The sequence below is a fragment of the Mandrillus leucophaeus genome, unplaced genomic scaffold (assembly GCF_000951045.1).
Source record: "Mandrillus leucophaeus isolate KB7577 unplaced genomic scaffold, Mleu.le_1.0 Scaffold1312, whole genome shotgun sequence".
In the NCBI taxonomy this organism is placed as follows: Eukaryota; Metazoa; Chordata; class Mammalia; order Primates; family Cercopithecidae; genus Mandrillus; species Mandrillus leucophaeus.
In genome coordinates, this window is record NW_012101269.1 from 19,362 (window position 1) to 35,316 (window position 15,955).

The 15,955-nt window shown below is 38.8% G+C and overlaps 1 protein-coding gene across 1 annotated transcript; it reads right to left on the reverse strand.

Moving 5' to 3' along the window:
- Positions 1 to 1,241: 1,241 nt before the first annotated feature.
- LOC105534194 (chromosome unknown open reading frame, human C1orf110) lies at positions 1,242 to 15,495 on the reverse strand. Its single transcript, XM_011972878.1, has 4 exons — positions 15,332 to 15,495; positions 6,380 to 6,578; positions 2,571 to 2,697; positions 1,242 to 2,298 (listed from the first exon to the last, which is right to left on the reverse strand). The coding sequence occupies exons 2-4, from the start codon at positions 6,564 to 6,566 to the stop codon at positions 1,743 to 1,745; spliced, it is 870 nt and encodes a 289-aa protein (XP_011828268.1). The 5' UTR covers positions 6,567 to 6,578; positions 15,332 to 15,495; the 3' UTR covers positions 1,242 to 1,742.
- Between the last annotated feature and the right edge of the window lie 460 nt (positions 15,496 to 15,955).

Here is a 15,955-nt window from a genome sequence, read left to right on the forward strand (position 1 = left end):
GTCACCTATGGCCTATCTTCCTCTGCTGCTTTGCTTCATGGAAGAAAATCTTGGAAGTAGCAGATTTCTTGTGTTCTTTTCACTATAAAGTATTGTCTCCCCATTGAAGGCCAGAGGCTGGGCTGATGAAACTGACTCTCACATGTTTGATCTAAGCTTTTGTCTTCAGATAGGTGGTAGTGTGGTGTAATGAAAGAGCGTGAGCAAGGAAATTGAGTAGAGGAGAGATCAAATGCTAGACTGCCATCTATTAGCAAGTTGCCACCACTCTTCCCTCAATTTCCTTTTCTGTAAAATGGGGATAAAGAAAACTATTTTGCAGCATTGTTTTGAGGATCAGTTGGCATGCTGTGTGGAATGTGTCAGGATGGGGGGAGGTACTGAAAAATAGGAGCTATTAGGAATTACTATTTTTAAACACAAGGAATTCTAAATCTGAATTAAATGAAATGTTTTCAAACTAAATGTACTTCAAATTTATATTTAATGAACTATAAATTAAATATGAATTAATCTTCATTACAGGCCCTTTGTTATATTGGTAGGTTGGGGTCCTTTATCATTTCTGAGCTAAATAACCTTGTTTCATCAAAATATCCCAGGCTGGGTTACATCAAGTATGGATGCCAGATATGAAATAGGCCCTCAAGTTTATACTTCTGGAATTAAAATTTGTTATTGGGCTGAAGATTTGAATTTATCCACCATAGAGGCATGATTTCTTTGAGACCTATGGTGCAAGATGATTTTCCTAATAAAGTCAGTATAGATAAAAAGTGGTGATGATTTTATTCTACACTTCATTAGGTAGACAATAAGTTTAAATGCGTTAACAAAAAGCTATTGTTTTCTGATGACTTATGACACTACTTATTTTTAGTGTGATATTTGGATCCCTTGAATGGGAAACAAAATCTAATCGATTCTTTTACAATGTAGCCCAAGTCATAGAGGCCTACTTGAAACAATAACTTGTTAACAATGTTAGTACCTCTCATTTTACAGTGAAATCGTTTTGATAGAGTCTGCTGTGCATTTGACAGCATGTTGGGAGATGATTAAAAGTTTTTTAAATCCTTTGATTCTCAAAGATACGAGACGGAAAAGATTGTCCATTATTCTTTCAATAGGATTCAAAAAATTTGATAGGAGCAGGTTGAAAGTGGGAAGGTGAAAACTAAAATGGAGCTATCTGTAAATAAAGGAAAGAAGGAAACGGCTTCCAAAGAAAGCACATGGGTGTGGTTAAAGAGCGGGTTTTCTTTGCAGACCATGTTACAGTACATGTTTACAATCGCATTCCTATTCCTACCACCACTGTGTATCAAACTAAAAAAAGAGAATAGCTACGCCGTTTTGCCAGCAGGTGGCACCATGAGAATCTCCTAGAAGAAACCGGAAGTCCCTGAAAGCAAGACTCACTGTTTTCCCAAGTCCAGTCATCAATATATATTCATATTGTTGATGACATCATAAACCCATCCCTTAAAAAGCACTTTCAGAAGATTCATTCCTCCCCTCCTTTTTCATATATTAGCATCGTTCATTCAAGAAATATTATATTCCCGGAAAATAATAGGAAGTTTAAAATAAAATTGTAACTCAATTATGTTTATTTGTTTTTCTCTGTATTGCTTAATATAGCCATTTGAGGAGCACATTTCCTTAGCAATAATGGAATATGTTATTATCAGGCTATGTTAAATGGTTAGAGAGGAAGAAACTTAGAAGGCGCTCTATTTTCACACTCCTCGCCTGCCTTCCAGGGATTCCCCATGCCCAAATACCTCCCCAATGCTAAGCAACCTCTCAGACTCAGGGGGGACCCTGTGCCGGAGATAATGCACATTTCTGGCCTTTGAAAGCAACTCTAAGAAGGCTGGCTTCGTGAACTCGCCTTCGAAGCTTCCTGCACATTCCGTGTGATTTGGAGGAATTTGTTTTCCAATGTTCCCATCTGGCTTTACAGCAACATCTTTTGATCTGGTCTTATCAGCATGTGCCGTTCCACTATTACGAGCTGGGCTGGAACTAGGACCTTGTTCTATGGTGTTGGTGGAAACCTCTTGATTTTGGCATAGAACAGAGATGCCCTTGCTGGAGTCTACGTCCTTAGGTGGATTCACAGAATCTTTCTCTTGGGCTTGTGGTTGCTCTTTCGTGAAGCAGGCAGTTCTGTTATTTTGAGAGAGTAGCTGTTCTTTGCTCTTCATGGAGTCTTTGAGGCCAGGATCATGTGAAGGAGGCAGCTGGGACTTGCTTTTGTATGTGTCTTGGGTCATACGGGTTGCCAATGCTCTGAGAAAGGAGATAAAAGAAAGATCTCTGAAAACCAATAAAGAGGCTCTTCTTTAGATCTTTCAACTTACTAGAATGTGGTCCTCTTCAGTATCAGCCAAGGTAATATAGGTGGGAATGGGGTGGCAGGTGAAATTGAATGGTAACAATGTAGGGAAAATGTCTCACTTAAGAAGGGGAAGGGAGCATTTCTTCAGGAAAACAGTTTAAAGAGGTCAGTTGGGAAGAGAGACTTAATGTCATACCCATGAGTTTAGTAATCAAGTTCTTACCTCATTTTCTTAGCCTGTGGGGCTCTGTGCTGCTGCCCTCCCTGTGGTGAGAACATGAGAACATCTTCTGGTCTCTTCTGAATTCCATTCCCCAAATAAGAGGAGAACTTTTTCTTCATGGTTTTTGCTTGAGTTAATTAAGAAGTGTTATGAGTTGGATTGTGTCTTTAAATTTTTTACTTTCAAGTCCTAACCCCCAGTACCTCAGACTGGGACCTTATTTGGAGATAAGATCTTACAGAGATAACAAAATTAAAATGCGGTCATTAGGGTGGGTCCTAATCCTATATTACTGGTGTCCTTATAAGGAAAGGAACTTAGAACACACAGACACATACAGGGAGAGCACTAAGAGACACAGGGAGAAGACAGCCATCTATAAACCAAGGAGAGAGGCCTGCAACAGAGCCTTCCCTCACAGTTTTCAGAAGGAACCAACATGTCTGACATATTGATTTTGAATCTCCAGACTCTAGAACTGTAAGGCAATACATTTTTGTCGTTTAAGGCACCCAGTTTGTAGTTCTTTGTTACGGCAGCCCTAGAAAACCAACATAAGAAGAAGAAAAAGAATTCTGTAAACTGGGCTTTCAGAAAACCAATGCGTATAAACCTTGGTGTATATTACACATTAGGTTCATCTGGTGTGATAGATGGAAACGGAAAAATTTAAAGCAGTTTTCCAGTGTTTACCTAGTATATGTTAAAGAGGATTTAGAAACACCAAGATCAGAGGTTTAAACTGGCTAAACCCGTGGAGGTTTCCTTTGAACATTTTACTTGGCAAGCACAATGTTTTCAAAAGCAAAATGACTGGGTGTGAGTGGATTGTCTCCTTCACCGCAATTATGTGACCTCCTACCCAACTGTGAGTTTGCAACTGCCAGCCATGACTAAGTGGACTTTTCACTTGTTGAGTTGATGGTTTAGCATCTTGCAGACATAGCTGCTATGGAGAACTCAATTAGTTTTTAAGACATCTCATGAACTGGTCATTTAGAGTTGAAAGTCTTGGACTAGTTTTGCTCATGGGAGAGAATTCTTTAAATCTACAGTTCGGTTAATAGGCACCAAGCAGAGGGAATATGACCAGATAGGGAACCTAGAATTCACAATGAACTCCTAATACTCTTTCATATGATCGCTTCTTTATGAAGCGATCAGAACAAGGAAGAGTTCTTTGTGAGCCGCTCATCCTTTGTTTTCTCCTTGGGGTCTTTTGTGGGGGTCTCAGACATGTAAGAACTTCACCTATTCCATATAAACTGAGGGATTTTGAGCTACTTCTCCCAGCAAGGTCTGTCTTCTGAAGTTTAGACCTACGGGGACAATAGGTTGAGAAATGAACATATCCTTTCTTTGAAACTTGATATTTCTCCAATGTTCTCTCTGTGAAGGTATGGTACTTCTACCCACCCAGTTACCAGATTTGACAAGCACATTTGAGCACCTACTTTGTGCCAGGCAATATACTTTAGATTCTGGTTTTCTTTACCCTTGGACATATATTTAGTCTTAAAGCTCCAACAATTCTACTTTCTAAATATCTTGAGATGCTCGTCTTCTCATTTGCTTCACCTGACCAATGCCCTAGTTTAGGCCTTGAAACCATGGCCTGAACTTTGTAATTCTATCAGGTCTACTCTGACTATAGCCTGAGGTCTGTTTTACCTTAAACTTTGCACCCAGAATGATCTTTTTAACATTTGAGCATGTAATTTTCACCAGTCTCAAACCCTACAGGGTGAACTCTCAACTCTTTTGCAAGACCTGTGAAGTCATTCATGATTGGATTGGATTGGAGACATTGGCTATTTTGCGTTGTCTCTGAAAACTGCACCTACACGTTCTCCTCTTCCCCACTTCCATGTCACGTGCCTGCAGTACTGAGCTATTTGAGGCAAGCAGTGCTCACTTATGTGCCTTTGTACATACTCTTCCTTTTGCCGGGAGTGGCCCCATTCCATATGTCCTCCTGACAAACTTCCCACCCTTTCCCTATTCTCCTCCTCCTCTAAGATTCTGCTCACATACTGTGTCTTTTGGGAAATCTTAGCTAAAGCCCTTTGATAGACACAGGAACCTTTTTATGTTCCTGCCCTACTTTGTGAAGAACTCAATTAGCAGTTTTGATAATCATTTTTTATAAGCGGAACTACTCTCCAATGTAAATATGAGTACCTTGAGGGCAGAGACCACGGTTTTTCATATTTGCATTCCGGACTCTACCTGAGTAGCTGTTTTGCAAAGTCTGGTCTGAAAAACACCTGTCCCAGAATAATCTGCCTTAGTATCATCTCAGTTAAAAATGTGGATTTTTAAGCCTAATTTCTAACCTGCTGACTCAAAGGACTGGCAACATGCATCTTAAATAATCTACTCACTGGCATAGAATTGAATCTCAATAACAATTTCATTTAAATGAATCATGGAAAACTATTGCCTAGCACAGTGCCTAAGAAATATTGAGACTTAATACATATTGCTTCCTTCCTGTATCCCTGATTTTACTGTCAAGAAGTCTGAGGCTTAGAGAGAATATGACTTCCCAAAGGATATGGAGGCAGAAGCACCTGAATCAAAGTTTTCTACCTCCTGATTCATACTGTTTCCAATCCAACTCTCTACTCAGCAAGGACAGCCACTTACTAGGGCCTGGCCTTTTGTACACCCTCCTGAGAGTAGCCATCTGATCTTCAGTGCCCTTTTTGAATAAGAGTGGGAATCAACCAAATGCCTTCTAAGACCCTTTTCCAGTATGTGAGCTCTCATTCTAGGCTGGTTTAAGCATTTATTGCAGACAGGGAAATTGAAAGCAGAGGAGTTCGGTTAGTTGCTCAGAGTATCTTTCAAACCCAAAGCTGGAGGTTAGAAAGAATTCCCAGGCTAGACATTTGGCTATTACTCTTGGCATTTATGTCATGTATAAGCTCTGTTGACCTGAAATATTTTATGTTCATTTATAGCACCTGGTCTTCCTCTTGAACATGCTCTGTCCATTTCAGACTCCTGAGTTCTGGCACTTGCCTTCAGTAAGAAAGGATGTAGTCTTCAAGAGCCAAGATATTTCTTTCCTGTGCTGAATTTTTAAGTAATATTAAAATCTAATTATTTTAATGATGAACAAAGGAGAACTAGTTTCTACAGACTGTACAACTGTGACCATTTTCAACAAAAATAGTAGAAGGGTTTCAATTGTGTAACAATTTTTAATTGATAAGAGTGTGCACTTATATAGCGCTTACTTCATCCAAGTGCTCCCTGAATCCTCAAATAACTTCATAAGGTAGGAAATACTTTTATTTGACATTGGAGGAAGCTGAGGTACTAATTCCAGAGACATTTTTTCTTTCCTTTCTTTTTTAACTTTCATAAAGTGGGCTAAGACAGCGACTTGCACATTAGTAACTGCTCGATAAATTGTTGTTAGATCCAAAAGAGAAAGATCAGATATCAAAAAATGGGTGAAACCAAATCAGCCCAGATAATGAAAGAAAATCAAAATGAAAAATAAAATTTAAAAGAAGAAAACAAAGGATTTAAGCAAGAAAGAGCTAACTTGAATGATGGCAGTGACTGGAAGCCTGAGAAATGTTAGCTCAAGAAGGCTTACGGGGAAGGCTGCTGGGAGGAGCTATGTAATTGACGGGGGAGGGACAAGGAAGGCTAGGCAGCCTAAAATCCAGGCTCTGATCAGAAGCTCTTGCTGTCTTGGCACTCAGGGCTCTGAAAGGGCCTCAGCAGAGTGATGGGCCCACTGCCCTGCTGTGCCTCTGGGGCATCTTCCTCCCTAGTCCTGAAAGTCTTACCTTGCTGCAACTTCTGCAGTTCTTTTTGGAGCTGCCTCTGCTCCCAGGTCAGCAATTTCACATGGTAGAGGCAGATATCCTCCAGTTTCTGCAGCCTTTGGTCCAGTCTGGCTTCAGCCTGCTTGGCATTCTTCCTCTCCAAATCAAAGTGCTTATACAATTGTTCCCTGACCATGTGCCTCTCCATCTTCTTTATGGTCTAGAGACAATAAGGCATCACAACTAACCTGATCAATGGAGGACTGAGATACTGACCCCCAGCTTTTAATCAGAGATCAGTGGTTGAAGCTGTGTATTTCTGAAACCACAGGTGCCTAGTCAGATGAAATCACACTATTGTTAAATGAGTTTCCAGAGTAACACAGAAGGATTGAGGGTAGTCATTCCTCTGAGCCTCAGCCTCCTTGTCAATAAAATAGTGATACAATACAATAGACTCCCCAACACAGCTCCCAGTCAGATTTGTGTGAAGATCAAGTGAGATGGGTAAGAACAACTCTTCGGGAAAAAAAGGCAGCCTACATATGTAAGGCATTATTCACCCAATAAGAAAAGCCTCTTTTACTGTTCTTAAAGGCTCCCAAAGAGGCTGCTCAGAGGTCTGGAGAGGATTTTGGAACTTAGGACGTGGCCATTCCTTCCCGCACCCTGCCAGTTCATTAATTCACATATGCGCAGGTTCATTCAGCCTATAATCCTACTGTATGCCAGGTGCTATGCTAAAAGCTAAGAGTAATGGTGTCGTCAAGGGGCTTTCTCGAAAAGCGGAAGATTGGGGTATCCTGATTACAAAGTAGAACAGCATCCACGATGAGTAGTCTGGGCAACACCAGGGAAACTGCTTAGATTGGGCAAAAGCTCCTCTTCTCATCCTCACCCATCTTCTCAGACTTTAGATGCTCTCCTTCCTCCATGTACCCTGATGTCTAAGCCCACACCTGCTTCTTTCTCCTCTAAATAGCACTAAATAGGGACGCATTTTTCTCTCGTTTGAGTCTCTCTAACACTCTTCTCAGAGCTCAGAGCACAACATGTGCTCAGGATATAAACAGATTGCTGTCAACAAAAGTTTTGGTGATTATAATGCAGAAAAAAAGCTTAACATTAAAAAGCAGGAAAAGGTCAGGACACGGGAAAGAAATACATTTTAAGGTACTTGTTTTAGAGTCTAAAGCATAGACTAAACTTTTGTTAAAGAACAGGGCCAGTAGAACTTACCTCCAAATCCAGGGTTTTCACCATCAGACTATGTCTTGTTTCTTTTGCTATGTTAGGCTGAGTTTGGATTAATGAGCTTATTTTTCTTCAGTAAACTTAGGAGTCTGGTGTTTGGAGAAAGGACAGAGGGAGACCCGTTGGAGAGGGCTGTGAGGAGAATGTTAAATACACTTGAAAGCTCTCTTCGTCCCTCCCTACCTCCCCTGGTCAAGAATGCTAGCCCCTTGGGCCATGGCACTCATCCCTGCTGGAGAGGCCAGAGCTCAAAATAGCTCTGTGGGTAAAAGAAGCCTGCCAGCTTCTAGCCTGTCCCAAGAGGGGCCCACAGCGCTCCTTCTGGGCTGTGTCCATGGGAGCCAGGAATGAAAGCAAGGAGTGTCTGTGTTCTCAATCTCTCTCTCCCCCACCCTTTCCTCCTTTCCCTCCTTTTCTTTTTTTCTCTCTTTGCCATACCTCCCTTCCCCAACCTTCATTCCTACTTCTTGAAAACCAGGTCAGCCTCAAAAGAAAGCACCCTGTTTTTTCTGTCATGACTGTGCACACTTCGTGCGGAGACAAGTTAATTTATTTTGTATTATTGCACACCGTAGTGACCTTCTCCAGGCCTCTCCATGTGCTCAGAGCACTTTGGTGCTTATCAAGATTTTCAAAGTGGTGAAAGCAGCACTAAGCAAAGTAAAATTAAAATCAACTGTTGTGCACATATTTTGAACAGCTACAGTAGAAGGCTGAGCAGAGCCATTGTTTATATAACAAGATATTGAGTGGGATTTTTACTGTTGCCTTGGAGCTTCATCTGAAAATAAGAGGCACTGATATGCCACAGTCTAAATAGAGCTGCCAACACTGGGGCCTGGTAATCCCCCCAGAGTTTACTGACACGCAGGCAGCTAAACAGGACCTACTAACCACAATCATTGCCCAGCAAATAAGTAATTATAAGAAGATTACGGGGGATAGCAGGGAGGAAGAACATGCTACTCTCGCAGTGGGAGGCAGTTCCTTTCCCATCCTTTCTCATGAGGTAATTCTCTCACCTCCAGAATTTAAATGAATGAGGTGGGATTCCAAGAAAATTATCTGGGAGAATGAGATGCTACACAAAGTGAGACCGGGATTGAGATCGTACCCCCAGCTAGAGGCTTGTTGACTGCAGAACAATAGAGCAGTCCCCATTCCATCCCTTTGTTGCCACTATAGCTGATGATAGTGAGGGATTTCTTAGAAAAGCTTGGTTCCTGCATGTCATTTTGAGAGGGAACTGAAGAGGAAAGCCTTGCAGAAATAATCTATGACTGAAGGGCAAGAAGGAGCCTTAGTGTGGAGTGCCTAGGAAAAGAATGATGGTCAAAGCCATCCTAGTTACTCTCAGCCCTCTGAGAATGTCAGAGAGGACCTGGCTCCATGAGAGGGAGCAGAGGGGTTATATGAGGTGGCGGAAACCATGGTATAGTCATCACTTTGCTCTTCTTGGAAGGCAGTGCTTCATCCGGAGGGGAAATGGAATCACAGGCAGGGCCAGAAGGAGGCAGAGACAGAAGGGATCTGAGTGAAGATGAACTCCCTCATAAAACCACACATCTCAAAAGCAGAGGACATGAGAACATGAAGAATAGACAGGAAAATCTATCTATGGGAACATGGGAACACAAGAATAGATAGGAAAATGCCAGTCGTGCCTTAGCATCACAAATGTGGCAGTTACATAGGAAGATCTCTGCCTCCTCTATTCTCTCCTAGCCCATGACCTTAAAATGGTTAGTGTTGAAAAGACAAGGGAGAGGAAGTATACAAAAAGATCATGCCTTTTCCACTCCAAGGGTTGGAGAAGGAAGAATGATACAGCAGATAATCCTCCTTTCCCATCTCCAAACCTCCTGGACTCCAGTGAAGAGGGGTTTAAATTAGTGTGAAATTGGAGTTTCAAAGCAGAATGGATTTTTTTTTTTTTAAACAAAATGTCAAGGAATGTGTAGAATCTGCCCAGGATATCATTAAGGAACAAGAAAGAAAATCAGCAAAGATAGTAATTGGAAGTGTAAAACTATCATTCTCAGATTATGTCCTTGCTTCCACCACCAGACAAAGAAGTAATTCAAACTGTTCAGTAAAGTGGTTTTGATTAAAACAAAATTTTACAGAATAGATTTTTAATGCACATTCATGTAGTTTTCTATAATTCTCTCTGTTTTACGTGGAGTCACATCCTTTTGTAAGTCAAAACACATCTGGAATCAAATAATCTGCCATTTATAGAATATGTGACTTTAGTCATTAATCCTGTCCTATCCCTTGGTTTCTTTATTTGTAAAATTGGTTAAAAGTATCTGTATCATAGGTTTTCTGATAGAATTGAATGAAATGATGAATTTAAAGTAATTCGTGTATAGTAGATGTCCAATAAAAGTTAGCTCCTGATTTTCAGCAAAGATGGAGTAATGAGAACTAGATTTACTTTTCTACATGAAACAATTTAAAAACCAGAAAAAAATCATGAAATTAAAAAAAATTGGACATCAGTCAGATAGGATGGTGATCCCTGAGAGAGTGGAAACAAACCAGGGAATCCTTATTATTGCTACAGCTTACTGACTAGAAAGGGTTTCCAGACCACAGCACAAGAATTGAGCAACCAGGCAGGGGTTCCTGACTTGAGGAGACAGAGGTATAAGTTCAGAGAGACCCAGGTATCCAGAATTAGCAGGGTAGAGTAATAGATCCAAGAAGCTCAATGAGGCCAGGCGCAGTGGCTGACACCTGTAATCCCAGCACTTTGGGAGGCCAAGGCAGGTGGATCACAAGGTCAGGAGTTCGAGACCAGCCTGGCCAACATGGTGAAAGCCCGTCTCTATTAAAAAGACAAAAATTAGCTGGTTGTAGTGGTGGGCGCCTGTAATCCCAGCTACATGGGAGGCTGAGGCAGGAGAATTGTTTGAACCTGGGAGATGGAGGTTGCAGGGAGCCGAGATCACACCATTGCACTCTTGGGTGACTGGGTGAGACTCCATCTCAAAAAAAAAAAAAAAAAAAAAAAAAAAAAAAAAAAAAAAAAAAAAAAAAAAAAAAAAAAAAAAAAAAAAAAAAAAAAAAAAGAAGCTCAATGAATCTCAAGCAAAAGATATATGAGTTAAACTACTCCAAGGTATATAAAATAAAATTATTTTAAAAAGTAATAAAGAGATACTCTTAAAAACAGCCAAATTTAAAAAGATACGTTATATCCAGAGGAACACAAATAAGAATTACACAGACTTCCTACCAAAAATGATGAAAACCAGAAGACAGTGGAGCAAAACTTTTAAAGTTCTGAAAGAAAAAATCAACCTAGAATTCTATACTCAACAAAAATATCTTCAAGAACAAAGGAAAATTGAATAATTTTTCAGTCACACAGAAGCTGAAATAATTCTTCAACAACAGACCTACAGTTCAAGAAATGTTAAAGGCAATTTTTCAAGCAAAAGAAAAATTATACCTGATGGAAATCCAAATCGACACAAAGAAATAAAGAGCACCAGAAATAGTAAATCCATGAGCAAGTATAAAGACTATTTTTCTTGTTATATAAATCTCTTTACAATGTAATTAACTGTTCAAAGAAAAACAAAAAATGTAGTGTGAGATGTATAGCATGTAAACATGTAAACAGCATGGGAACAGTAGTACAAAATTCATGTAAGAATAAATGGAAGTTTACTGTTATAAGGTTCTTATATTTGCAGCATTATGACTTGAAGGTAGACTGTAATGAGTTAAAGCTGTATATTCTACACTCTAAAGCAACCACTAAAATGATATAACAAAGAATTATAATAAATCAACGACTAAGATAACATTGAATTATAAAAAATACTAAACTTGAAATAAAGCAGAAAAATAGGAAAGAGGAAATAAAAGAACTATGAATAAACAAGAAATAAATGGCAAGATGATAGATTTTAAACCCAAATATATTAAGAACCATAATAAATGTAAATGGTCTCAATGCCCCATTAAAAGGCAGAAATTTTCAGATCAAATAAAATAACAAGGCCACACTATATCATGCTGACAAAGAAACAAATCGAAAACACTTTTGTAAAATATGAAGAAATGAGTAGGTTAAGAGTAAATGAATAGAAAAAGATATACCATGATCACACTAAATAAATTAGAGACAGCTATATTTATCCCAAATAAAATAGTATCCAGAGTCAATAATTTAATAGGGGTAAAGAGGGTAATTTCTTAATAATAAAGGGATTAATTCATCCATAATAAAATCCATAATATTTTGCACCTAATATGGGAAGCAAAAATGAATAGAATTACATGGCGGAATCAACAAACCCACAGCTATTGTCAGTGGCTCCAACATCCTTTTCTCAATAAGTTATTGAAAAAGTATAGAGAAAATTAGTAAGGCTAAAGGAAATTGAAACAACACTGTCAACCAACTTGATCTACTTAACATTTATAGAATGTTAATTATACCCAACAACAAAATACTCATTCTTTTCCAGTGCACAATGAACATTTATCAAGATAGACCACAGGTGGGCCATGAAACAAGTTTTAATACATGTGAAAAATTAAAATAACAGTGTATTCTGTTTTGTGTTGCTACAATGAAATACCTAAGGCTAAGTAATTTATAAGAACAGAAATTTATTTTGTCAGTAACACAGAGTTGATTTCATGTTTAAAAATCAACATGATTTAACCATATTAACAGAATATAGGCAAGAACCATAAAATCATTTAATTAAAAATCATTTCACAAGATCCAATATCAATTTCATCAAACCAGGAAGAGAAGGAAATATCTTCAACCTGATAATTAGCATCTATAATAAACCCACAGTAAACATTATACTTAATGGGAAAACACCCCCAAAGAATGAGAACAAGGCATAGATGTTTGCTCTTACCACTTCTATTTACTATTGTACTAGAGGACTTAGCTACTTCAGTGAGGCAAGAAAAAGACATACAGACTGGAAAGGAAAGTACAACTGTCTTTACTCACAGATGACATAATTTTCTGTGGAGAAAATAGTAAGGCATTTACATCTTGTGTGATTTTAGCATATATCAGTATACAAAATATGTTTACATATATTAACAAAAATAATGTAAATTAAAAATATCATAATGAATCCAAAACATTTAGAAATATATTTAATAAAATATAGAACTACAAAATGTTTTATAGAGAGATTAAAGAAGACCTAAATAGACCGGGCACGGTGGCTCACGCCTGTAATCCCAGCACTTTGGGAAGTCAAGGCAGGTAGATCACCTGAGTTAAGAGTTCGAGACCAGCCTGGCCAACATGGTGAAACCCTGTCTCCACTAAAAATACAAAAATTAGCTGGGCGTGGTGGTGGGCACCTGTAATCTCAGCTACTTGGGAGGCTGAGGCAGGAGAATCGCTCAAACCTGGGAGGCAGAGGTTGCAGTGAGCCAAGATCGCACCATTGCATTCCAGCCTGGGTGACAAGAGTGAGACTCCGCCTCAAAAAAAAAAAAAAAAAAAGTAAATAAATTAGGAGGTAGATCATGTTTATGGGCTAGAATCCTAAGTATTTTAGACTGCCAATTCTTCTAAAAATTATCTGTAGATTTAATCATAATCAAAACCCTAGCAGACTTTTTTTTTTTTTCTGGCAAATAAAGGTGACTCTATAATTCAAATGGTAATACAAATGACTTAGAGTAGTCAAAATAATTTTGAAAAGAATGAACAAATTATGTTGGACTTAATATTATCTGATTTCAAGACTTATTCTAAAGCTATAGTCAATAAGATTGTGTAGTGTTGGTATAAAGGTGAACATGTAGGATCACTACCACAGAGAAGATACTTTAGAAGTAAACCCACAATTTAGTCAGTTTATTTTAGAAAAAAACACCAATATAATTTAATGGGGGGAAAGAATATTCTTTTTACAAGTAGTATTGGAACAATTGGGTATCTATGTGGAAAAGAAATCAAATTTCAATTTTTATGTTACCTCCTACACAAAAATTATTTAAAAATTGATTATATACCTTAAATGTAGGCAAAAACTACAAAACTTCCAGAAGAAATATAAGAAAAGAAAATTTTTGTAAACCTGAGTTTGGCAAAGATTTCTTATATAACAGACAAAAAGACCAAACTATAAAATAAAAAATTTGATAAAATGGACTTAATAAAAACTAAAACCTTCTGTTCTTAAAAAAACACTACAGGGAAAACAAAAGGCAAGCAAGAACTGGTTGGAATATATTGACAACACAAAAAAACCTAACCAAAAAACTGTATCTATATCTAAATAACACCAACAACGTAACATTAAGGACACAAATAATTCTATTTAAAAATGCAAAAAATACTTGAATAGACAATCCAGAAGAATATAAAAATGGCCAATAAACAAATGAATATATGTTTAATGTAATTAGTCATTAGAAATTTAAAATAAAAACAATGAGGTATCCGTTTTTACTCATTAGCACAATTTAAATATAAAAAAAGTGGTAAAATCAAGCACTGGTGAGAATATGGAGCAATTGGACTTTTATACATTGGTTTTGTGAATGTAAAATGGTACTATCATTTTGGAAAACAGTTTGGCAATTTCTTACAAAATTCAACATATACTTACATATGACCCAGCACTTCCACTGCTGGATACTTAACCAAGAGAAATGAAATCATGTGCTCATAAAAAGACTTGTATAGAAATATTGTGTAGCAGCCTTATTCATAATAATCTCAAACTGGAAACAACCCAAATGACCATCAATAAGTGAACTGGTAAACAAACTGTGGTTCATCCATACAATGGAATACCACTCAGCAATAAAAAGAACAATACATTGATATGGGCAAAAGCATGAGTGAATCTTATAGACAACATGCTGGTGACAAGAGACTGGATAGAAAAGAGAAGTTGATTCGTATATTTGAAATATTATAACCTACACAATTAATCTATGATGGCAGAGATCAGATCAGTGGTTGCCCGGGTTGAGAGGTATAGATAAAGACGGACTGCATAAAGGAACGAAAGAACTTTCCTGGGAGACAGAGGTGATGATTACTTGTTGCATGCATTTGTCGAGGCCAACAACCTAAGGACTTAAACTGTGAATTTTAATAAATATAAATTATATCTCAGTAAAGTTGATTTTTAAAAAGCTTAATTTCATAGTAAAAGAAAGTCATTTTCAGACAAGTAAACAAAAAATAGAGTTTGTCTCCACTAAATAAAATTCTGCAGGATGTATTTGAAGCAGAAGGAAATGTTTCTAGATTTGGACTAAGATACAAGAAGGAATGAAGGGCAAAGAAAGTGGTAAACATGTGGGTACATCTAAATGAAGATTGAATGTATAAAACTGGGACTTGGAAAACGATTAATTCAAAGTAATACAGCACAGAGCTTTCAAAAAAGAAGAACAGTTCATTGTTCTGAGGTTCTTTTGTTGCTCTGAGAAAGGTAAAGACATTAACATTATGCTTTCATAGATTAAGATTCGTGTTGTCAATTGTGAATTTCAGCTCCAGATCAACTGCAAGAACAAACCAGCAATCCCAAGAGGACCCACAGACCCTTTGGAGGAAGTGGACTGCTCCTGCAGGATCCGGTAGATACCCCAAATACTGTGAGTGTCCCAACTGTGGACTTCGGAAAGGGAGACCCTCCTCTCCCAAACGCACACCCACCCTGGAGAAACTGAAGGCCTCTTTGTGGGAGAGGTTACCTGGAGTTGAGTCAATTTGGAGAGCCGAGCGAAATACAGGGGTGGAGGAGGTGGTGGAGAGGTCCTGGGGGCTTACTGCATCTCCTAGCAGGCCATTCCTGCCTGGCACCATGGGGATCCATCAGGAGGGTGACCAGAGGAGCAGGGGGTGGAACTCCATGGGGAGAGGGAAATGTCTAACTGAACTTTTTAACAATTTGGTTGGGGTGAGACGCCTCCTGGTCAGAACTCAGGGAAGGACGCAAATCTGTTGTGCAGATTCCACAGGTGGGGTATGAACCAAGCCCTTTTCTTTTGCAGATGGTAGCCTGGGGCAAATTTTCAAACCCGTTACAGCCTCCACCTGGAAACAGACTTGGGACTATTGCAGGGGCATGGTGGGCGGGAGATCAGCCCTTCAGTTTGTGTGGGAGCTGAGTGAGGCCTGTGATTGCTGGGTTTCCCCCACTTCCCTGACAACCTGCGTGACTCAGCAGAGGCAGCCATAATCCTAGGTACACAACTCTATTGACCTGGGAATCTTGCTCTCATCCCCCACAGCAGCCACTGCAAGACCCACCTAAGCAGAGTCTGAGCTCAGACATGCCTAGCGCCACTCCCCCTTGATGGTCCTTCCCTACCCAC

What these genes read in the sequence shown, in the direction of transcription:
- LOC105534194 (XM_011972878.1), bottom strand. Translation starts at nt 6,566, where the DNA reads ATGGAGAGGCACATGGTCAGGGAACAATTGTATAAGCACTTTGATTTG. An exon ending in ACTGCAGAAGTTGCAGCAAG is followed by an intron (nt 2,698 to 6,379) that starts GTAAGACTTTCA and finishes AATTAACTCAAG; the next exon opens with CAAAAACCATGAAGAAAAAG. An exon ending in CCACAGGCTAAGAAAATGAG is followed by an intron (nt 2,299 to 2,570) that starts GTAAGAACTTGA and finishes CTCCTTTCTCAG; the next exon opens with AGCATTGGCAACCCGTATGA.